At 38.7% G+C, this 24,670-nt stretch overlaps 1 protein-coding gene across 1 annotated transcript; it reads right to left on the bottom strand.

The window, feature by feature from the left end:
• Positions 1-1,105: 1,105 nt before the first annotated feature.
• LOC124358027 (leucine-rich repeat-containing protein 24-like) lies at positions 1,106-23,440 on the bottom strand. Its single transcript, XM_046810283.1, is given in 10 exon segments — positions 1,106-2,054; positions 4,070-4,382; positions 5,073-5,163; positions 13,157-13,355; positions 20,350-20,618; positions 21,395-21,575; positions 22,504-22,741; positions 22,743-22,985; positions 22,987-23,193; positions 23,195-23,440. Coding segments are annotated over 9 exon segments (1,986 nt in total). The 3' UTR covers positions 1,106-2,054; position 4,070.
• Positions 23,441-24,670: the final 1,230 nt, after the last annotated feature.

Below are 24,670 nucleotides of genomic sequence, written 5' to 3'. Positions count from 1 at the left end.
TTCTTAAAATATTTCAGAGGCGAGTGTGTTTCGGTTCAATATCTGTTGACTGATCATGGCTTATGACGAGTCCAAAATATTTTGAGTATTAGATCGTGTAAGCAATGTTTTGACCCGGTGTGAACCGGAAGACTTTCGTGTTAATTATGACACGCCGCGTAAGCCTAAGACCAAAAAGATCAAATTTCTGTGCAATGCCTTCATATTAAGTTTAGTATTACAGGGACATAAAATCTCTTTAAAACTGATGATTCTAGAATTAATTCATATCATTGTGAACAAAAGATTGTACTTGTGCTATATTTGATCATCACAGAATTACTGATGTGTTCCTAATTTTATGGAGTTTGACTGTAACAAAAATTGCTATCATTACACAAACAACAACAAATTGTCCATTTTTTAGGATCAGCCAAATGCACCTGAAGTAAATGTTGTGAAAACATATTTTAGTAAGTGTTCACATGGAATTGAATTTTTATACTGACAGCAACAAATCGTTGTTGATCAATTACGTAGCGTCATGTAAATTGAAAGAGATCAACCCCAACATTACCATCTGCATTATGTTGTATTAACCTCATTTATTTATAATGTTCCATAACAATCAATACATCAATCAAAGGGACTGACCCCAGCTCCCACTTCTAATATATTTCATGTTTCATTCAACTTCGCTAGTTTGATTCAGAATGGAAGTTACATTTACACTGCACTTATGTTTTTATTACGTCGTAGTAACATTCAAGAGAAATTGTAGTATAGAAGGTAGAGTTGTTTTTTTTATGTTTACTCAGTAGTTATATTTAAAATGTTTTGATTTAATACCGTGTACGGTATTTGGAAATGAAAAAGGGCTAAACAATTTCATTAAACTTAATAGTTTAACAACAACAAAACACTCTCTCTTTTTTGACTCTTATTTTTGAGTTATTCAGAAATCTCAGCCAAAATAAAATATTTTAGTGATGTTAAAGGACATACATGCTTTGGAATAAAGGTGGTTTTTTTTCTAGCAAGCCACATTGTTTTATAATGTAGCTCATCATACTCTGTTTCGTTTTAAGCTAGCACCCAGCAAGTGAAAATCATTGGCAATTTTTTGAATCACTTATGCAAAAATGGTGAAACTAACACTTTAATACGAGAAGAAAATTAAAAACTATGTCATTTTATGCTACAACATACATATATTATCTAACTCCAAATCTAAAAGTAGATTTTGTCACCAAACAGAGGCACCGTGATAAATTTTCTAACTGGTATCAACCAACATACATCTAACAAGTAAATTAAAACTCAATGCTTGTTCGTCAAGTTTTACTACTTATTTTACTGTTTACTAACGGTTTAATTAAAACTTCAAAGCACCTAGAAATTTAAACGAATCTAAAGATAAATATTAGAAAGTTGAAAAACACAGTTTTTAACTTCTGAAGGAATTAGAAATTATATAATATCAATTTAAATGGTTCATTTACAAGCAGCTCACACAAAGGTTATTCCAAGTAAGAAATGCAGTTGGTACATTTGTCTGAGTGAGATCTTTATCTCTGAGGGGAACTATTTACAAAGTAAACAAACTTGGAGCAGATAATCTGAAAACAATTTCGCAACTGCATTCTATACTCTGAAGAAGAACCTTGAAACATGCACCCAGTTAATACTGATTGAAGAGTCATGGTTCTCAGAAACAACACAAGTATTTGTTGTCATCAAATAGATCATTTCAGTAGAGAATATTTTACACTATTTTGCTATTCGTTTGTCTGCACTAAAAGTAGGTGAGCTGCTTTCCGATGAACCACCTCATAGTGCACGGGAAAGGTCTAGCTACCGATGCAGTAAAAGTTTCATACTCGACTACATCACGGAAATCTTACGACGCCATAAGGTTGATGAGACTTCCGGAATAATTAGCTGCCGTAATCCTAACACAAATGTCATGTTTCTTGTACCCTGTCGTAACTATTCACACCCCCGGCACAGTGCCACCCCTCAGGCCAGGAACACAGCTGCTATCTGCCAGCTACCCAGACGAGGAAACACCAGACCTGCCACAACAACAAACGGAAAATAGAGATAGATCTTCAGAGATTATAAATAGTAACAAAAACCATTTAGAGTGATCTACATATAATGTAGCTATGTTAGGAAGGGTTAATTCAATGTCAATGTTGAGTTTAACTCCAGTTCACCTTCCTCTTAGTGCAGCATCTGGAATCTGACACTGTAACGGACTCGACTCCTGGAATCTGGAGTCATGTTCATCTGAAGTGATCCAAAAAAAGTCACGACGAAGAAGCTCAAATGAACTACAGAGAGCTGTTAATTATTGTTGTTTTTCATCTCTTCAGATGAAATGACAACAGATTCCAGGAGTCAAGTCTGTGACAGCTTCAGATTCCAGATGCTGCACTAAGAGGAAGGTGAACTGGAGCTAAACTCAACATTCACGTACAGCATATCAAACCACCCGTCCACTATCCTCTAGCAAAAAAATGCTTGGAACATTGTTCAATTACGAGTCTCCAAAACTGTATGACAAATAAAAACATGAGTTACCTCATCCAAATTTCCATGAAGACAGATATTATATGTTATATAGATTTTTTGTCATCCAGATGATATATTAAAATATTAAACTGAAAATTGGAAACGTAATATTATAATAATTTTACTGAGACAATGTTTCCACTGATGTTTCTCGTACATGGAGGTGTTTCATAATAACATCTAGATATAGAAATACAACACGTACTGTAGTGTTTGGCGAATTCGGATGATTAAACCTCTGTTTTATTTAAAACAATTATTCAAAATGCTTTTCCAGTACTGAAGAATCTTATTTTTATTTTAGCAACAACAGGGTTTTACAGAAACATAAGAGTCTTAAATTTGTAATCTATGGAAATTTCAACATTACACACTTTTCATATTAGAGATAATTTGGAACATATTGCAGCAAAAAATATCTGAAGAATGTAAACAATAAAAATGGACACAAACATTTTTTTGGCCACTTTATATACTGTATATGTGCTTTGAAACAATACCCAATAAACAGTGTTTTCTAAAACTAATCCAAGCCAGTGAAATTTCTATTTTGGGAACACAAAGTGGCCCATTGTTCAAATTCTTGAAAAGAAAAGTAGTTTGTGTCACATAGAAAATGAAAAAATTTTATAACTCTAGTATATAGACTTTGCCAGAACAAAACATCTCACCAGAATAAATTAATTGATAGTCATAACCATTATTTTTATATATTTCCGATTTTATAATTGAAATATATATACAATATTATGTACCAAGAAAGACACTGTAACAATATTATGTATTGAGAAAGATAATGTAACAATACTATGTATCAAGAAAGATAATGTAACAATATTATGTATAGAGAAAGATAATGTAATGTTATATACTGAGAAATATAATGTAACCGTATTGTGTATCGAGAGTAATACTGTAACAATATAAATTATCGAGAAAAGCATTATAATAATATTATGTATCGAGAAACACAATATAATATTTTAGTGTTTAGATTTTTATGATGTTTTAGTATTCAATAGAATACGAACTAAAACAATATTGATTTCCTTTAAATACTTTTTAAGTAAAAAAATTAGATACAGTCTGCTTAGAAGGAATCATATATATTCTTGTGATAGTTCAAGCAACATAAATTAAAACTTAAACCCTTATGAAGGCGTACCTACTAAGCATTTTCTCTCAAACTCACAATGTTCCATAGTAAAGTTATCATCAACTTTCTGATTAAATGCATTGTTAATGTACTTAACTCCAATCACACAACTGGAGTAGAGCAATCCTTTAAGTTTACTTTAACCCAATTAGTGGCAGTCAGGGGTGTATAAAAGGAGTGGGCTAAAGTAATTTCATGCAGAGTGGATGTAACATGACAGTCACTCTGGTAATTAATCTTTCATTCAGTGTTTCTTAAAAGAAAATAATTAATATAGTAAAAATATCACTTATATACATATAACCGCTCTTCATGTAGCTTTTTAAATTCTAAAAAGAGCAACATAAGAAGAAATACCTCAGACTTCTGTGCCATCTTCTCCCTCGTCCTCGTACAGGGGTCCGTTTTTCTTGGGCTTTGGCGGAGGTTTGGGCGGCACCTTGGGCCTAGTAGGTGAGAGCGGACCCTCAGCAGACACTGTGCGTGGGAGCGGGGCACCCTCGGGGGCCTGGCGGGGCACCTTGCGTGGGGTGGGCAGAGTGCTGCAGTGTTGAGGTGGGACCTGAGGTCGAGGCCTGGCTTGAGGCTCTGCCACACTCTTGTTAAGACTCAACACAGAGCTGCCATCTGCCGTGGTGCGAGGACCCAGGTTGTCGTACACCGGCTCCAACTGTTAACAACAACACAACCTCTTTAGCTCAGACAGCTCATACAGAATGTATCGTAATGAGTTTAACTAACACCAAAATGTATCGTGTGCCAGGGTTCCAACTGTTTACCAGCAACATGAGCTCTGCAAACTCAAACAGCTTATACAGAGTGTATCGTAATGAATTTAATCCCAAAATGTATCGTGTGCTGTTGAATGCCACATTTAATAGTACTGAAGTAATAGTAGTAAGACGTTCCAGTACTGGCATCATATTGTGTAATTAGATCACAAACGAGGTTGAGAAACACTATTTCCATTTGTGTATTCACAATGTTTCCATCTAAAAGTGATACAATTTGTATGAGAAACATTAACCCCAAAATGATAAAACTTAAAACTCAATTATTTTAATTTTTTTTCTTTGTAACTGAATAATGTATTTGTTAGAATCAACTTTAACTAAATTATCTGATAACAAGACTTTGTTTTCATCTGCTAGCGCTGTACATAAAATACTAACAAATTCTAGTAGTTTTGAGACAAAATATATTGAAAGTTGAAAAACTAAGTTCTTATAATAATTTCATTGCGTTCTATCAGAAATATTGATGACCCAGACAAAGAGAGGATCGGATCACTCTTCTTCTCTGAGGCTATATTCTAAAGTGAGCCTGACCCAAGTCGGTACAATGTCTAACCCTTCCTTACCTTAAGTAGTCCCAGGGGATCTTCCAGTAGTGTCGGGGTGGGAGCACTGGACCAGCTGGGCACCCTGGGCCTCCTGGGTATGGTTACATACCTGCACACAACAAATCACACGTCACTCACCAGGGACTGTGGCAAAAGTTGGTGATTGGGGAGATGGATTCCTGTAAGGTCAAGTGTGGTGTCAGTAATATCTTATAAGTGTCAGGATGGTTATCAGTTTGATCCTGATAGTTGTCAGTTATATCTTATAAGTGTCAGGATGGTTATCAGTTTGATCCTGATAGTTGTCAGTTATATCTTATGAGTGTCAGGATGGTTATCAGTTTGATCCTGATAGTTTCAGTTATGTCTTATAAGTGTCAGTATGGTTATCAGTTTGGTCCTGATAGTTGTCAGTTATATCTTATAAGTGTCAGGATGGTTATCAGTTTGGTCCTGATAGTTGTCAGTTATATCTTATAAGTGTCAGGATGGTTATAAGTTTGATCCTGATAGTTGTCAGTTATGTCTTATAAGTGTCAGCATGGTTATCAGTTTGATCCTGATAGTTGTCAGTTATATCTTATAAGTGTCAGCATGGTTATCAGTTTGATCCTGATAGTTGTCAGTTATATCTTATAAGTGTCAGGATGGTTATCAGTTTGATCCTGATAGTTGTCAGTAATATTTTACTAGTGCTAGAGGAAGCTAATCAGAATAATCGTTATAGCTGTACATTACAAAATTGATGTTTATACAGATTTAAATCATAAAACGGAAATGACACAAAATCAATTATAAGCAATTAAATTAAACTTTAGAGAAATTGAAGTGTTTTGCAAACAGGCTAAAGCTGGGATTTCATTGAGAGAGAGAATATATCTCTGAGTGAACATGAAAGTAATAAATTATTCCTATTCTACTACCACAATGCTGTTCTAACAACAAATATGATTGTATGATTGGAATCAAAGATAAAGGGACTGAAAATGACAAACCTCAACGTTTTCAATCTCTTTATTTTGTTGATATACCAACCACGTACCACCAACCCACCAATTGTCTGATGGTTGGTTTTAAGTTTATCAACATAGAAAAATTACGTGCAAAATGTTCATTTGGTATGTTTAACCCTTTAACTACCATCACACTTTGACTCCTCCCAAAATTAGAGTAGCTGATAATTGATTACTACTTTCTTAAAGGAATTAATACATTCTTAAAAATGAAAATTGGGTATTTTTATCCAAGAGTTGGTAAAAGATTTCTTTTGGACAAATGCATATTTTACGTAAATAGTCCTATATAGATACACTACCCTATTATAGGACCACAATATTGTGTCAAACTTTAAAATCAAACTAATTGTGAAGCAATCAATGTAGAAAATGGCAAAGTAAACCTACTATAGTATTTATACATTGTTTTAAATAGAGCCTGTGAAGAAGCATAACAAATGCTCCCCAATGTGTAAGTTTAGAATTGTCAATTCTAGGGTAAAACTAAACCGATTTTTAGCTTGTAGGGTTAGCAGATTTACTAAGTAAATCTATTTTAGTTTTGGTCTACGAAAAAATTTTAATAGACTATTTGCCATGACTTTCAAAACGCAAAGGACGACTTCTTTTGGATAAAAATTTGTATTATTTCAGCCTTTAGCCAGTCTGTTCTTCAGTCTGTAATTGGTGCAGTTTTAACTGCCCCTTCTCCCCCCCCCGCTACACAAGGCAGATTGTTTGTGTGTGTTTGCCAGCAGTAACCCACAACAGTTGGCCCACCGTATATGGGTGCCCCACGTGGCACTGGGGGTATATTCAGTGTCTACAACGGAGCCTTCTGGGAACCAGGGGACACCCAGTCGTAATTACCCTTATCTTCCTAATCGGGTCACTGGGAAGATGGACCGCAAAAACCCGGTTCTCGTGGGATCAGAATGGAGAATGAACCAAACCAAAACAAAACCAAAACTGAAACTCAAGAGGTAAGCGAAACTCAACCAGAAGAGCTACCGATTGAACAACTAAGAGTGTCTGAGATGACCCCAATGGAGGAAGACAGACTTCTCTTGTCAGAAGGCGAAGTTCGGCCGGAAGAGCCAAAAAAGAAGCGGCTCTCGAGAGGCGAACTACGAAAGCGGAGGATAGAAGAGGCTATCGCTAGAGGTGAGCCGATAATCCCCCGGAAAGAAAGGCAGAAGAGGTGGGAAGAGAAAAACCGAGCTCTGATGAAACCAAACAACGAAGCCGGTTCCTCAAAAGGGAACTTGGTTGTTGTTGGGGCCTCAGAGCAAGGGAAAACTCATTCCGCACCAGCCCAAAAACAACAAACCCCAAGCTATTCAGGTGTGAAGAGGCAGCGATCGCAGCTGACACCTGAAGAACAAGCAAAGGGAGGGGAGAAAAGAAGGAAGGGGCATGATGGAGGTGTCACTAAGAAGACACCCGAAACATATGCCGAAAGGATCTCTGTGGAGAAGCTGGCTATTGTCCGGCTCGAACACCCAGAAGTGAAGCTATCGACGGAAGAAGCCAACAACCTGAAGAAAGTGCTGGGCAAACGCGCCTTTAAGGGCAAAAACGTTAGGATGTCCAGCTGTCATGTTGAAGGTGGAGCGATAGTGGTCGGCTGTGTTAACACAGAAACAAAGGTGTGGCTAGAGAAGCAGGTCCAGGAGCTGAGTCCTTTCGAAGGGGTTCAGCTGAAAATGGGCCCAGCTAAAAGTCTGGTAAGGATGTTTAAAGTATCCACTTTTATCCCTAAGGACATCGAGGTGGACAGCAAGCAAGAGCTGTTCGAAGCCCTCAAAAACCAGAATGACCTTGACACGGATCAATGGACTGCTGTTGGAGGGAAATCTAGTACCAACGGCGAATTCCTGGTCCTTCATGTGGACGAAGACTCCCTGAAGAAGCTGAAGACTCTGGCGATGCGCCCATTTTTGGGCAGTGACAGGATCACCTTCAAGCTGCAGGGAGGTAATGATCAATAGTGGATGACAGCGGTGCTCCAGATAAACTTACACCACAGCAGAGCAGCTACGGCAACACTCTGCCAGAAGATCCTGGCTGACGACATAGGCGTGGTCCTGATCCAAGAACCATGGACCATTGGCAGCCGTGTGATGGGGATGAGCACCGCTAAAGGTAATTTGATATATGATTCTGGCAGTAACAACCCTAGAGAGCATGTATATATGTCAGTAACAAAATCAAATCACTAAAAATGGCACAAATGTGTTCTAGAGACACAGCCGTGACAGAGGTTCACTTGCAGACAGGTGATGGCAACATCAGAATCCTGTTTGCACCAGTTTACCTCCCATACGATTCTCCAGAACCACCGCCAACTGCGGAGATGAGGCGGTTTGTGGAGTTCGGAACCCTTACGCGGAGGCACCTGATTGTCGGTTGTGACGCGAATGCCCACCACACCGCTTGGGGGAGCAGCAACATCAACAATCGGGGTGAGTGCCTCTTGAATTTCATAGTAGAATCTAACTTAGTTATTATGAATCAAGGCTGTAAACCTACTTTTGTACAAAGAAGAGGTACAGGGGTAAGAGAAGAGGTCTTAGATATAACTCTGACTAGCAACTTTATTGCAACTAAAGTTTTAAACTGGAGTGTGCTTGATGAAGCATCTGCTTCAGATCATAAGTATATCTCCTTTGACATGAGGTCGTATAAAATAAAGGAGACCTATAGAAACCCAAAGAAAACAGATTGGGTAGCTTTCAATGCAGAGCTAAAAAACAATCTAGTAAGGGAAAATGGGTATCAGGGGCAAGGGGTCGAGGACATGGCGAACTCTTTGAAAAACGCCATGATAGAATCGTACCACAAAGCCTGCCCCGTGATTGAGAAAAACTCAAGGAAAAAAAGCATGTTGGTGGAACCAGGGGGCTGGAAACCTTGAGGAAAAACCTTCGCAGAGCATATAATACATGCAAACGTGCAGGGAACTGGGATAGGTACTCTGCTGCTCTAACAGAGTACAATAAAGAGGTGAGAAGAGCTAAGAGAAACTCGTGGAGAGAATTCTGTCAGAGTATTGATAAGGCTCCTGACTGCGCAAAACTCCAAAAAGTCCTAGCTCGAAAGCCCCACAAATGCGGTGGGTACTATACTTAGGGAAGATGGGACTCACACCAAGGATCCTGAGGAGACTCTTCAGTGTTTACTGAATACACACTTCCCAGGATCGTTTCAAACCAGTGAAACAGTTGTTAGTGAATGGCGGCGAGAGAACCTAGAGATAGCTCGTCTAAGGTGGACTGGAACTGTGCAAAGACTGTCATCAACTACTTAGGGATAAAACGGGCCTTGGAGTCTTTTAAGCCGTTCAAATCACCAGGGTACCGATGGCATTTTTCCCGCTTTACTGCAGGAGAGTGGGGACTTGGTGATACCCCTGCTCCTACGACTGTTTAGAACTAGTCTAGCGACAGGAGTCATACCCTCATCTTGGAGGACCTCTAGGGTTATATTTATCCCGAAGCCAGGCAAACCCTCCTATGAGGTTGCAAAGGCTTATAGACCAATAAGCCTAACATCCTTCTTTGTCAAGACCATGGAGAAGGTTCTGGATAGGCATTTAAGGGACACAGTCCTCATCAATCGTCCCTTACATCCAAATCAACATGCCTATCAGAAAGGTAAATCTTGTGAAACAGCCCTACACTGTCTGGTTGGCAAGATTGAGCAAGCTATTGAACAAAAGGAAATAGCTTTAGCAGTGTTCCTGGACATAGAAGGAGCTTTTGATTAATACGAGTACTCACTCTATAGTGTCTAAGCTTACATCCAGGGGTACGGAGGAAACTGTTGTTAGGTGGATAAGTAACATGCTTAAGAGCAGAAGAGCACAGGCATCTCTGTGCGGAATCACAAGAGAGGTCAAAACGCAGCGAGGATGTCCACAAGGAGGTGTATTATCACCAAGCCTGTGGAACATAGTTGTGGATGACTTACTCTGGACTCTGAATGAACAGGGTATGTATGCTCAAGGCTATGCAGATGATGTTGTTATATACTCATAAGAGGTAAGCATATGGTAACGTGTCTGGAAATGATGCAGAGAGCACTGGCCATTGTGGAGCGATGGTGTGACGAAGAAGGACTTGTAGTAAATCCTTCGAAGACCGTCATGATACCATTTACAAGAAGAAGGAAACTGGAAATCACACAGCCAGTCCTATGTGGGGGCCAGATACAGTTAAGCAGGGAGTTCAAATATCTAGGTGTCAAACTGGATGATAAACTCACCTGGAATTGTCATATGGAATACATAATCAGACGATCTCAGACTACATTGATGATGGTGAGACGTGCAGTAGGATGCACATGGGGGCTTAGACCCGACATGTCACACTGGCTGTACACCAGAGTCATTAGGCCAATGATGGTGTATGGCTCAGTGGTATGGTGGCCAAAAGTCCAACAGGTGACTGCCGCAAAAAAACCTGTCAAAGGTACAGCGGTTGGCATGCTTGGGGACAACGGGTGCCATGAGAGGAACACCAACCGCTGCTATGGAAGTAGTGCTAAACCTCCCACCCCTAGACATATTCGTCATAGGAGAGGCTAGGATGGCTGCCTACAGACTGAAGTGCAATGGGAACTGGCATTATCACCATGCTAGTAAGCACTCCAAGATCGTTGACATTCTCAAACTGGATATTCTAGAAATGATGTCTGACAGAATGGCAAAGGTTACGGACTGGGAAAAACCATTTCAAGTCAACATTGTTGAGAGGAAGGAATGGTCAAAAGGTGAGCCTGACTACATGAAGAAGGCTCTAACCTGGTACACGGACGGGTCAAAGACTCTGAAGGGTACTGGGGCAGGGGTCTGGGGAGCCAGACCGAGGGTTAACTTAAGCTTTAGCCTAGGTAAACTGGCAACTGTCTTTCAGGCTGAAGTTACAGCCCTTGCAGAATGTGCAAGAGTTAATGTGGAAAGGGGCTACAAAGGCAAAAACATCTACATTAACTCGGACAGCAGGGCTGCTCTGCAGGCCTTGGCCAACCATGACTGTAATTCGAAGGCAGTCTGGGAATGCCATAAGGTCTTGAAATTGCTGGCGAAAACCAATAAAGTTATTCTAACTTGGGTGCCTGGACATAGAGGAATCACAGGAAATGAAGGGGCAGACGGTTGCGCTAACTTGGGAGCCAACCGTCTTCTTACCGGTCCTGAACCAACGTGTGGGGTCTCATATAACTTAGCACGTAGATCAGTTACCAAGTGGATGGCTAACAAACACCTACAACATTGGAGAAACACTGAGGGGAATGTACAGGCAAAGCGGATGCTCAAGGGACCATCAAGGAACATTGCAGCAGATGCCCTTAGAATGAGTAGAACGGAGATCAGAAAGGTGACTGGTTTTATTACAGGTCATTGGATATTCCGAAGTCACCTGAACAGAATAGGTATTCCAGTTCAGGAAACACTGTGCAGGAAATGTGGCGAGGCTGACGAAACAGCCAAGCACGTCATATTTGAATGTCCGGCATTACAGAGCAAACGCTCAAGATCCCTAGGTGTTCTTATGCATACGGAAGAGGGGTTGGAACAGGAAGGCATTGTTCAGAAGATCTCATGGTTTTGTAAAGGCCTGGGATTTGATACAGCTTAAACCTGGGAGAGGGTGCACAATAAGCCGGATGGCTGAGAGGCAACTACCAGGCCTAGGAAACTTTTGGTCCACAGCCCAGAGTAATGCCCATAAAGCTGTAAATGCAGCCAGGAATGTAACTATTATGAGAGGGGAAATGTTCCTCATAAACATCATCGGTGTTACGAGCCAAGGGTGTTTAATTTTGTCAATAACCGCCTAATGACATAACCGCATAGTGAAACACTTCTTTACACAGGCTTTATCAACTACTAACTTTTACATTATTATGAGGGAGATAAAGTATTACGGAATAAGTAATGGCATATTGAAAGCTGCAAAAACTAACCTATAAATAAATAACTTCGAGTTTGCATCATGTCTTGTAATTCACTTCAGGATAGATTTTGAGGTAGATAATTCTGAGTTGGATTAAAAATGAATAATTCTTACATTACACTTAACTAAGTGAAATAAATCATGTTTGTCAATAAAAAAAGTGTAAAAATGTATTTTTTTAAAAGGGTTTTGTTATTTCAATTAAATCAACATGAGTTGTTTGGTTTTAAAACCTTCAAAGTTAAAAATAACACTGACTGTGACAGAAACCTTAAGGTGCGATCCTTTTAAAGCTTGACAACACAACTCAGTATATAGCCACAATGAATGTGTTAAAAAGGTATATCAGTGGCGTTTATTAATTCATTTATGTGTTAAATTTTATAAAAAAAGAAATAAATATCCTGTATTATCTCCTGTCGCTGTACTAAGTATACAGTTACATTTTGTAAAAAATTCAACCTTTTATTTTTTTTTTTATGTTTTTTTGAAATATGCAATTTGTGTCCTTACAGTACGCAGATAAGATTTTAAGTAATGAAAACCATTTTAAGTTAGAGTGGTTAATTGTGTAAAGTTTTGGAAGGGGTAGGAAGTAAATTTTTAAAATATACATGAATTAATACAACATTTTTAACGTGACACATTATATGCATGTTTATTTGTTGATTTTGTTATGCGGACAATACTTAAATACGTGGAAAAAATTTACTAAACATACTTTTTTGAAAAGATCCAAAACCAATATTTCATCTGAGGGCTAAAATTCAATTTTTACTATCATAATATTTTGCCACCATTACTTTTGAAATAAAACCATGAATGTTCAATATGGGGATAATGAAGAGAACAGTAAACTGCTAGTGGTACGCTAACTAGTTACACAAGTAAGTTGTTACTAGCCTAGTTGATGGCATGAACACCACAAACTTGTTCTCACAAACACTTAGTTGCTTAACGATAAGTACCAAGGAGCCCAACAAAAAGCTTGTTTCAGAGGGTATATTAAGTGTTGAGCGCTCTACTATTGACCCTTCCCAAATCTGCATGGGAACGAAACCGAGAGATGAGTAACTCCCTACAAACTTCTATATCAATGAATACATTATAGCATTTCAAAGTGATCTCATAACCAAAGATGACTTACCCGGGACGTGTGGGTGAGAACGGTGACTGAGACCTGGAGTATGGCAATGTGCCGTGGGTGGGTGAAGAGAGGTGTGGCGGACTGCTCATGCCTCGAGGGAAGGCCAACAAATCGGGAGGGTAGTGGGGAGGTTCCACGCAGGGAGTTGTGGCTGCGGACTCAGTGGACCTGTCCTCGAAGTCACCCCCAACACTGGTACCTGTAACATGTTTGAGTTGTGATACTCCAGGTGACTGAGGTCTAGAATGTGGTATACCATTGAAAATGTTTCAGGCTAAATGTGGTAAATCGTTCAAACCTCCAGGGAAGATCAGAATGTCAGGAGGAGACACCAGACAAGGAACTGTACCTCAAAGTCATCCTTAACACCAGTACATGGAAATTGGTTGTGCCTTTATACTCCAAGACCACATATTTTGTTCACCTAGAAGCTCTTGTAGTCATATTGCTCACTTAGAACTTCTGATGATCATATTTGTTCAAGTAGCTGCCTCATAATAATATTCTTGTGGTGTTTATCCAGCTTGGCTCTGGACAATTACAGGAAGTATATCTTGTTGTTATTTTGGTTAATTTGAATCTGCTAAATTAAACATATTTCCAACTTGGGTTTCCAAGGTAATCAAGTCCACTCAGGCTGTTGACGAGCTAAGAATTACTCTCCCTCAGTTCCAAACCATTTGTTAAACAGTGAAGTGTTCAGAAATTCATCACTTTAGCATGTATTTAATAAATAGTTATTCACTGTAGAAAATAATGGCATTTTTATCCAAAACAATTACTTCTCAACCCATCCATAATCACAAACAACTGTAACAGATGGGGATAATGACGATACAAAATTTGCAGTCACCATCAAAGAAAGGGGAGATCTCATCCCACCAGGTGCACTGTAGTGAAAGTCAGTAAAGGACATCTTAGGGTAGCTGAAGTCATCAATAGAAGAATAAACAAAGTGATCCACTTAATCTTTTATGACAGTAAAATTCTGTTTAAATTTCAGTAAAATTATGACTTCTCGTTCAAAATTATAGTAAAGACGAGGAAAGAGCTTGGGAAATTGTGAAGTGCTGGGATTCAAAGAACCCTTCATTTTCTCACCCACGATATACAAGTGATTATTCTCACCCATTTTCTTTGGTACCGACTTGTCTCGAAATAAAGATCAAGATAATGTTATTCTCTAGAAGCAGATGTTTGGGAAATAAGAGAATTCACCCAAGGTCTCTATCTTATCTTTGCCAGTCAGGACAAGAAATAAAACAATGTCATCCAGACTAAAGGTGATCCTGAGCGAGTATCTGCATCATTTAATGAATTATTTGAAGACCCCAACTCTTTTATTCCATAAATAAATTAAGATCTCGAATGAAATCCAAAGATTTAACTCCCTGATTCTTACTCTCAAATTCTACATCTCAGATCTCTAAGAAGATCCACAACAACAACAAAACAGAAAAAATTACTTTGCCGTTATTTTATTTGCTTCAAAAATTCTACGAAAACAAAGATGTAGATTCTTGACTACATCTGAATTTTAATTTTCAGGAATTTTTAACACCGAAGTCTTCTTAAAACGTTTATAAAATAGCAAGATAAATTATGACAAGCAGGAATATGTACACAGTCTCTTATCATGATTTATTTGAGTGTTGTCAAAACAGGTGTTTATAGCAAGTGTGTCATTTCTGAAGTATGCAAGAGATGAGAATGAGAGCAATGTTTACATTTTGATAACTCAGTCACTAAGAATAAAAAGTGACTAATATGGGTTATCAAAGTATTGTTCTTTCAAGAAGAAAAGATGATTCATTCATGTTTACTTTTACCTTGAATAAAGAACAGTGATACTTATAAGAAGAAGATAATGAATAGTCAGGTAGTTACAATTCTAGACATGTAAAGAATTATTCTTTGTTCTCAAAATACTACAAGGTAGGAATATTCCAAACTCCGAAAAGGCTAAAATTCCAAATTCACAACTCGTTTCATTTTTGAGATGTCCAGTGGACAGACAGATAATTATTCAGTAAAGAAATATTTACAATCCACAGACAGACAGAAGAGATATTGTGCCTCCTACTGCAGTAGCGTAGCCAGAAATTTCGTTCGGGGGGGGTCCAAAACTGGGGGATCCGGGGACGTTTTGTGTGTTATTTGCCAATGAATTCACTGGTAAAAGGTAAATACCAAAAATATGGAGCTTTAGTAACTGCGCCTTATAGAAAGTGGAAATATGTTATAGGCAAATTAAACTCTCACAGCAACTCTAGTACCACAAATTTTCTTGTATAGCTACAGAAACTTTACGAAGTTCGATTCTGGCCGGGTAGAAGGCACCAAAGTGATAAGAAAGAAGAAGAACACAACAGAGCTTCACTCAAGCGTATAATTGACTCAACTATATTCTGTGGAGAAAATGAAATACCCCTTCGGGGACATTGGGCCACTGACGGCCGAAAACCCTTTAGAAAAGAAGGGAGATTTTCGAGCGTTGCTCGGGTACAGATCAAACTAACGCAACGGTCGGAAAATGCACCGGAAAAACTCTACTGATTAGAAGTTCGGCCACTTTGGATTTCACTGATTGGGGTATTTATGAATGAGTTATAATGACGATTTTTGTATCATTACACTGTAGACGAGTATATAATTATCGGAAAAATCACTTTCGGTTGGAAATGAAATACACCTGAAAAACTCTGATGATTAGAACTTCAACTACTTCGGACTTTGGTTATTGAGGTAAACGTGGTATTTTTTTATTGAGTTTCTACGATTTTTTTGTTATCATTAAACTGTACTCGACTACCTATATAATTATCGAGAAAAAAAACACTTCCGGTCGGTAAATACCGAAGAAAAGCTCTCTACTGATTCGTTTTGACGATTTTGGATTTCACTGGTTGAGTGGTTGAGGTAAAAGTAGTACTTATAATTAATTATGTTAGGACATTGAATTTAGAGATTAATTCAACGCCGACTAATAAATATATAATTATCGAGAAAAAAAAACAAAAATAATCACTTCCGATCGGAATATACTAAGGAAAATAAAAAAATACTTCAGTCAGTGAAATCCAAAGTAGTCGGAACTTCTTATCAGTAGAGTTTTTCCGGTGTATTATCTGACCGGAAGCGATTTTTCAATTTTTCTTTGATAATTATAAAGATATAAGTCGGCGTTCAATTGATACCTAAAATCAATGTTCTAACATAATTCTAAGTACCACTTTTATCTCAACGACTCAACCAGTGAAATCCAAAATCGTCAAAATCTGAATCAGTAGAGCTTTTCCTCGGTATATTCCGACCGGAGGTAATAATAATAATACTTTTTATTGTGTCAACAATAATAAAAATTGCGTACAATCGTCAAATGAAATTATTTAGAAATCTATATATCTATTTTAAATTTCCCCCATTCATACCCGTTCATACACAGTCCACACTCATTCCTAAGACTGATACATACTTACAGCCATACGTTTTAAAATCTTCTAAATTTTACCACCAGAAATAGAGGATGACCGAATTACTTTAAATTTCATCCCAGCGGCTCATCATAAACTCTTCCACTGAATAAAACACCCCTCGACGCCAAAAAGTGTCTCAATCGAGCTTTAAATTTTTTTGGTTCATTCAAATTTTTGATTTCCTCAGGGAGCTTGTTGATCAGCTTAACACCAACCTCGGATGGCAAACGTTTGAATGCGGCTGTTCTGTGCGGATGTAACCCAAGGTTGTCCCTGCCTCTTGTCCCATATTGATAGACGTCCCTGCCCCGGACGAACTCGCACTTAAATCGGCAGTACAGGGCGACATCGAGGATGTAGAGATAGGGCAAAGTTAGAAATCCAAGCTCCCTAAAGGCATCTCTGCATGAATTTCGGGATTTCAATTTTGAAATGATGCGGACAGCTTTCTTTTGACTTCTAAATACTCGCTCAAATTTGTATTTAGAACAGCTGCCCCATAGCCTCAACTCGTACATTAGATGGGGGTGTACAAGGCCGAAGTAGGCCATTTTTAGTACATCCCGGGAGCAAAATTTGGAAAGGTTCCGTAGAGCATAAATGCCTGAAGAAACCTTTGAGCAGGTACTTTCAATGTGATTGTCTCAATTCAGACTTCGATTAAGGTACATTCCGAGGAACTTGGTGGAATCAGTTTCCTCTATGAAGACATCGTCCGCCATCACAGCAGCGCGATCCTCAATCTCTCTTTGCCGCAAACAGAAATTTAGTGCATTTGATTTGAAGTTGTTGGTCCTCAGATTTAATTTAGAAAAAAAACTGAATACATGAATTCAGTTCTAAAAAGGAAATGATTTCTAATCCATGTTTTGTTGGAGCTTTAATGCAGAGCGTTTGTATCGTCAACATACTGGACCATTTTCCCTCTCAGGAGCGATGAGTTCCGCCTGCTGATGTACACAAGGAACAAGACTGGTCCAAGTATAGATCCCTGTGGGACTCCATAGGAAAAAAGTCGCTAATTTAAAGTGATTTAATTGTTTTTTTCTCGATAATTATATATGTATTAGTCGGCGTTGAATTAATACCTAAAATCACCGTCCTAACATAATCCTAAGTACCACTTTTACCTCAACCACTCAACCAATGAAATCCAAAATTGTCAAAACTTGAATCTGTAGAGAGCTTTTCTTCGGTATTTACCGACCGGAAGTGATTTTTTTCTCGATAATTATATAGGTACGGTGTACAGTTTAATGATAACAAAAATCGTCGTTCTAACTCAATCGAAAACCCCACGTTTACCTCAATCATTGAAGTTCTAATTAGTTGAAGTTCTAATCAGTAGAGTTTTCAAGTGTATTTTCCGTCCGAAAGTGATTTTTTTCAATAATTATATACACGTTTACAGTTTAATGACACCTAAAATCAACGTCGTAACTTAATTCTAAGCAGTCACTTTACGTCCCTACGACGAATTTGAACGAAGTGGTCGCTAATTTAAACTGTTTCGTCGTGTTACGGTTCAGGTGACTTTGCGACGTCACGTGACCGCGCTCTATAGAAATACCGTGATTACACTACACTATCCGAAAGGCCGAGCCCAAAAGTATCGTTTGATACTTTATGATGAAAGGACAATTATATATTTAACAACGGTCACTTCAATCAGTGAAATCAATCAATTTAATGTTTGTAGACAAGAGTAATGATAACTGTCCTTCTTTCTCCTGCTCCATGCTTTATTTTTTAATATGTCTTAAAATTTCGGGGGGGGTCCGGACCCCCTGGACCCCCCCCTTCGCTACGCCACTGTCCTGTGATAAGCTTCTATGACGCTCAGCCAAATCTCATATATGGACAAGCACTATCACCAACTTCATTCTTCCTTATGTAGAAATGAAGTATCATGTAAAATATAATGTATACAGACGAAATCCTTGTCACAACATCTTATATGTTAGGCCACAGACAGTCAGAAGTAAAATATTTTCAGTACCTCTAGCAGTTGGCTTTGCTAACGCTCAGCCAATAAAATTCAAAATTAATATTTATGTGAAATACTAACATCCTAAAACAAACTACGAAATAAGAAGTTTGTGATAAAATGTTCAATAGTTCAATGAACAAATTTTTTTAATAAATCAAGATAAAATTCATAATCTTAATATTATATGTTAAGCAAAATCTAAAATCATTAAAAATCTTAAATTAAATTGTGTTTTTAGCCGTTACAATAACATGAAAATGAATGGCTTCATCATAATGAAACATGTGTGAGATATAGTTCTCATATTTGCATTATAAAATGTTCTTTTTTTAAATAAATAACAGTCCTAATTCCAATTCTTAGAATTTTTTAGATGAACGCCACCTCCACAGCTGTTAAGACATTTTCTCCATGAAGTGCCTGTAGATATAACCAATATAAATTCATGAACAAAAGCTATTTCAGCTGGATAGTCTAGGAGCTGAATGCCAATTTGCATTGTATAAACAAAACAACCTAGTTTTCGTGAAATCAATAAAGGAATTTCTCTTAAGAAAGAAGTCAATCAAAAGACTCTAGTTTTACTGAAGGTCAAAACAGAAATGTATCAAAAAGGTTAAAAAATATATAAAAGGACTTTTTCTCAGATCATATTTTTTCAGCTTAAAACCCTTAAAATTAACCCTATGGCACATAAAACCATTATACAACCCGTCAGCAAATGGGATAAAGAGATGAAAGTCATGGTCTTCATATGGTTATTGGCACTGATTAACATTTTATTTAAGAGTCAGAGAATTTGTATTAAGTGTGTCTAGTTTAAAAATTAAGATCTGAGGAAAAATTATTGTTTGATATTTTTAACTCCTTTCTCTTTTTGATACTATCCCATTTCAACTCACAACCAACCTAGTGTGCTTATAACAATCTTTAAGTGATTGACTTGCACTTAAAGAAATTCCTTTATTGATTTCATGAAAACTTGATTGTGTGCTTATACAGTACAAATTGGTTCTTGGTGTCTAAACTATGAGTTATAAACTACACTGTTATATAGTTAGCAGTTGCTTTGTTATTGTTGTGTTGACTATGTTATTGTTTCAAGTTGTTTGACAGATCTTCTAACTGATGATATTTTAAACAGTGGATTCAATCTTTACAATAATAATGCCATATGAGCATTGTAAATTATCGTAATTGTGATGAACAGAAAAAGAATATGGACATACCAATAAATAAAATAATAAAACCTTAGAATTGAATACTCTGCTATATGGATGTGGCCATTAAAGCAGCTACAATGTTTTATTCTCCTGAAGAAATTAAGGAGACCACTAAACTAAGGATAATGGCTTCAAGAAGATAACTTCAATTAGAGGTTGATAAGATTAACGATCTACAACAACTTAAAATGGTTTCAGTGTAATTGAACTAAAAAAAGCTAGTGTTTTTATGTTAAACATGTGCCCCACATCTTTGCACTATTTTACTGCACATTAGTGATTCACTAATATTTTGGTACTACAGTGTTACTGTCCAGTAGTACTGTGGATCTTTCTTTTACTGTGCCGATAAGAACTCCTTTATCTTATCTCATCTTACATTTAATGTTTTGAAATTTAACAGAAATAAGGAGATAAGAAACTGTTTTAGCCTTTATCTTATCTCATCTTACATTTAATGTTTTGAAGATCAACAGAAATAAGGAGATAAGATAAGCGCTTTACCCGTGTCGTCCAGCAGGTTTCGGTTGACCTCGGCCAGTTCAGCCGGTCTGTCCTCGTAGCGACGCGGTGGCTTCTGCACAGGATTTACCACCGTGAGCAGGCTCTTCTCTGGGTGTGCGAGATCGCCGTTCGGGGCGTCGGGCATTTTCTTGGGTGGAGGGCGGCGGCGACTCCTGCGGCAGAGGCAGCAACACAGCACCAGCACCACGACCAGCAGTGCGATCAGACCCGTGATCAATCCCAGGATCAGTGGCCAGTTCTCTCCACCCCTATAGATCATATACCAGGGATTAACAACAGCACCACGGCAAACAGAGTGATCGGACCCGTGATCAATCCCAAGATCAGTGGCCAGTTCTCTCCAACTCTATAGATCATATACCAGGACATTAACAACAGCACAGCACCACCACCACGACCAGCAGTACGATCAGACCCGTGATCAATCCCAGGATCAGTGGCCAGTTCTCTCCACCTCTATAGATCATATACCAGGGCATTAACAACAGCACCAGCACCACGACCAGCAGTGCGATCAGTTTTAATGTTCCCTCTACAACCCGCGCATAACACTATTGCCACTTTTACGTGTTTGAGTACTGACTGATCTGGCTCAACATCGAGGATCAGCTGATGGTCAGCGATACAGAAACAACACCACCTCATATGTCGTTGGACTATTCTGGTGTGTACTGCTTTAGAAGAGTTAATACTATAAACACCTTTTGTTACAGTGTTAACTCAACATTACAAATTTGGTTTACAAGAATGACTTTCAACTGACGCTGTAGTTACTTACAATTCAACGTTTTTATTATTGTAAATAAAGCTTACAATTTGCCTGGATAGCATGGACCATCTATTGATATAAACATACTAATAAATATAATATATTGTGGAAAACAGACGATGTTCTTCATTTCCTATCTCAATAAATTAAACTAAGTAATTGCTTGACGATTTTTACGAAATCCAAGTTATTCTAAATTCTAGTTCAAAATTTCGTGAAAACTAAATGTTTAATCAGGTGGCTCGCCTCACTTACCTGGAGGAGTGGGGATGTCCGGAGCCGGGGGGGACGAGTAGGGTGACATTGCGCTCGTCCACACCCCCTGGACTCTTAGCCACGCAGGTCAGTTCCCCACGATCCTGGACTCGAACTCTGCCGAGAGTCAGGTTAACCCAGCCACCGCCTTCGCGAACAGTGTACCTCGAATCTCCATAACCTTGACAGATACCACCATTATTAACTTACTACTCACTACAGAACGCACACAAAACTAGATTATACTGCTTGTGTCTAAACAGCTCTCTGGAAATGTTCACAAACAGCAGCAAGTGCTGAAATAGCGTGATTTAGACACGGTCTACGGAGCTAAAACGAGCCTTATGTAAATGAACCAATTAGAGCCTGCATCTCAAGGCAAAGGCCACACGCAATTCACGGTGGCAAAACTTGTACGCTTAACAGTCGTGGAAGAAAACTGCAACGGCGATTAAAACAGATTCAGAGTTTATACAGGAATCTATGAATAAAAATGTGACAAGAAAAGTCTCTTTGATAATCTGCATTACAAAAGCCATTACGCAATCGTTTCGTACTTAAATAGTGGATGAATTTTAATGAAATGGTTAATTGTTCCTTTTAAGCTTTTTATTAACAATAAATGTTTTGAAGGTTTATCCAACTTTTGCCATCGTTAATTGTTACAAAAAATGAGACACAAAGTGGATATATGCTCATTTTCATTGTCAAATTCCCAATCATAAGTTTAAGCATAAGCAAGTATTATATACGAAAGTGAAAATTCAACAAAAAAAGTTGTATACGAAGTTCGTTCCTTCAGTTTATTCCAGTTATAGTTTGAATTTAGAATTGTTCTAAAAACAATAGGACATTGGTAATTATGTGTTAGGTTAGTTATTTACCTGAAAAATAGATCAGATTGCAGATCTAGAAACGTAGTGTTATTGATTTTTTGTTTCACTGAACGATGGCAAATGTCCAGAAAAATCTTGTTTCCTTCTTATTGGTATCACTTGTAATAATTTCAAACAACATTTAAAACCACAAAAATGTGTACGAGTATGCGTAAGAGGTAGGTTTAAATTGAACTGTGCTGTGTTTCCCTATCTGTAGCAATGTCAACTTACTAGATCTGGTACTGTTGGAGATGATCCTGGAGTTGACAACCCAGTAGACCTCAGGCTGAGGGTTGCCTGCTACCTTGCAGCTCAGCGTCACTTCTTCCCCGAGGGCCTCGACCGTGGTGGTTTTGTCCGGTGGCGGGTAGATGATCTGCGGTTTGCAAGCGAACTTCGAGGGTTCGATCTCGGACCACTTCTGGTTGGCAAGGTAGGAGGGTTCGGCGCACGTGGTCGGGTCCGCGTTAGAGGTTCTTCTCCATGGTCCAGTCGCGGAAAGCCTTGAGGTGGCAGTCGCAGCGCCAGGGGTTGTTACGCAGGTCCAGACTCACGAGCCGCGTCAGGGGTTCGACCACCGCCACCTTCATGTGGACTAGACCGTTGTCCGCCAACAGCAGGTTGTGCAATACCGGCACGTTGACGAACGTCTTGTGGCCGATGTGGGAGAGATGGCAGTTGGTGACGTCTATCGTCTGCAGGTACGTCATGTTTGGTGAACAGACCGTCCTCCAGCTTGGTGATGGGGTTGTGGTGCATCATCAGTATCCTGAGACGCACGTTGTCCCGGAACGTTCCCGGGTGGAGACTGTGTATCCTGTTGTTCGAGATGTCCAGTTCTATCAGGATCTCGAGACCTTTGAAAGCGTCCTTGTGCAGTTCCACGATGCCGCACTCGCGGAGGTATATCTTGTGCAGGTTTCACCAGACCCACGGCCCTGAAGGCCTCGCTGGGCAGAGAGTGCAGTGTGTTGCCCGACAAGTCTATCGACTGCACCTCGGGGCTGAGACGGTCCGGGACCGTGGACAGTCCTTGACTTGTACATTCCGCCACTTTCTTGCCCGAGTTCCATTTGCACTTGCAGATGCTGGGGCAGTTACTGCTCCAGTCTGTGTCGCCTCGGGTCAGGCCCAGCGCTAGCACCAGCAGCCACCAACACACCTTCATTTCTGCAACACAAGAGAACTTCGGCTACTCAAAGTAGTATTCAATGGTGTGGTAAAACTTGTAAGAGGGCCCGCTTAAAGTGAAAAGTCAAGTGTGACCGTAAACCCATCAGAAAATAACAAACAAAGAAGGTGGAGTTACAATACACTAGGAGGCGATTGAGTGGAAAGTTATAATAAATATAATCACAAGGAAAAGTGAAGGACCAAAATCTCAGAAAATATTAATCACATAAGTTGATAGCGCGATTCGATGGCCAGACCTAGGACTACTGTTGGCAGGTCACCCATCGCGCATCATGTTGACTGGTCCTTATCATTAACTTCATTATTATTCTCAGTTCAAAGTATGGGTGTAGACAGTCTTTAATTGAAATTTAATTTATATCCAAGAACACCTTTTTATATCCTCGAGTAAGAAACAGTATAAGAGATATCATATTGGATTCTTGGAAGGGTTAAAATGGGAAGGCAATAGTCGACATAACTTAGAGAAACAGATGAAAATTAGGACTCTTTACAAATGTACGAAGAGCTTCAATATAAGACGATAAAACATGTGAGAAGGGACATCTGATATTATAAAACTTATGAATGTGCAATTCTTTATTAATGTTCCTACGACAGGAAAAATATCATCAAAACGCCAACAATTAAATTACGTTGATTACTTTCACTGAATATTCCTGGATCATTTCATTAATTTCCCCTATCAACACCAGAACAATTCTATAAGCAGGACAGTAAATATCAAACGAAAAACGGACGAGAAGGAATCGAGGTAAAGGAAAACAACGTCAATAAGGGACGATTTCGAGACAAAGGAGTGAGTTACCGGTACTTAAACACACAGATAAAAGCCCTTTTCCATTTAACTGAGGTAAACAATAAATAATATCACGTCCAGTTATAAAATAAGTACAGCTCTAGGGAGAAGTAGGTTACACGCAAGTACTGAAGTTGGATCATCCGTCTCTTCACCAAGAGAACAAAGTGTAATACATATTGCGTGCCGAGCGATCGTTGTTTGTTTGGCCATTACTGTAGTCTGTGTGCCGTGGATCGGTTTTACATAAGAAAGTTGCCTCAATTTTCTCTTGAGAACAGTGTCTGCCAGTAAGTGTTGTGTAGGTGTATATTTGCCGCGGCGCAGTAGGGAAAAATTGAGGGGTGAAGGAAGCGACTTGGGAAGTACCAACATGCGGCAGAATCTTTTTATGAAGTTTAATAG

This window comes from Homalodisca vitripennis, chromosome 3 (genome assembly GCF_021130785.1).
Source record: "Homalodisca vitripennis isolate AUS2020 chromosome 3, UT_GWSS_2.1, whole genome shotgun sequence".
NCBI lineage: Eukaryota > Metazoa > Arthropoda > Insecta > Hemiptera > Cicadellidae > Homalodisca > Homalodisca vitripennis.
Note: the sequence above shows the minus strand (reverse complement) of the source record. Positions and strands in the feature narration are given on the sequence as shown.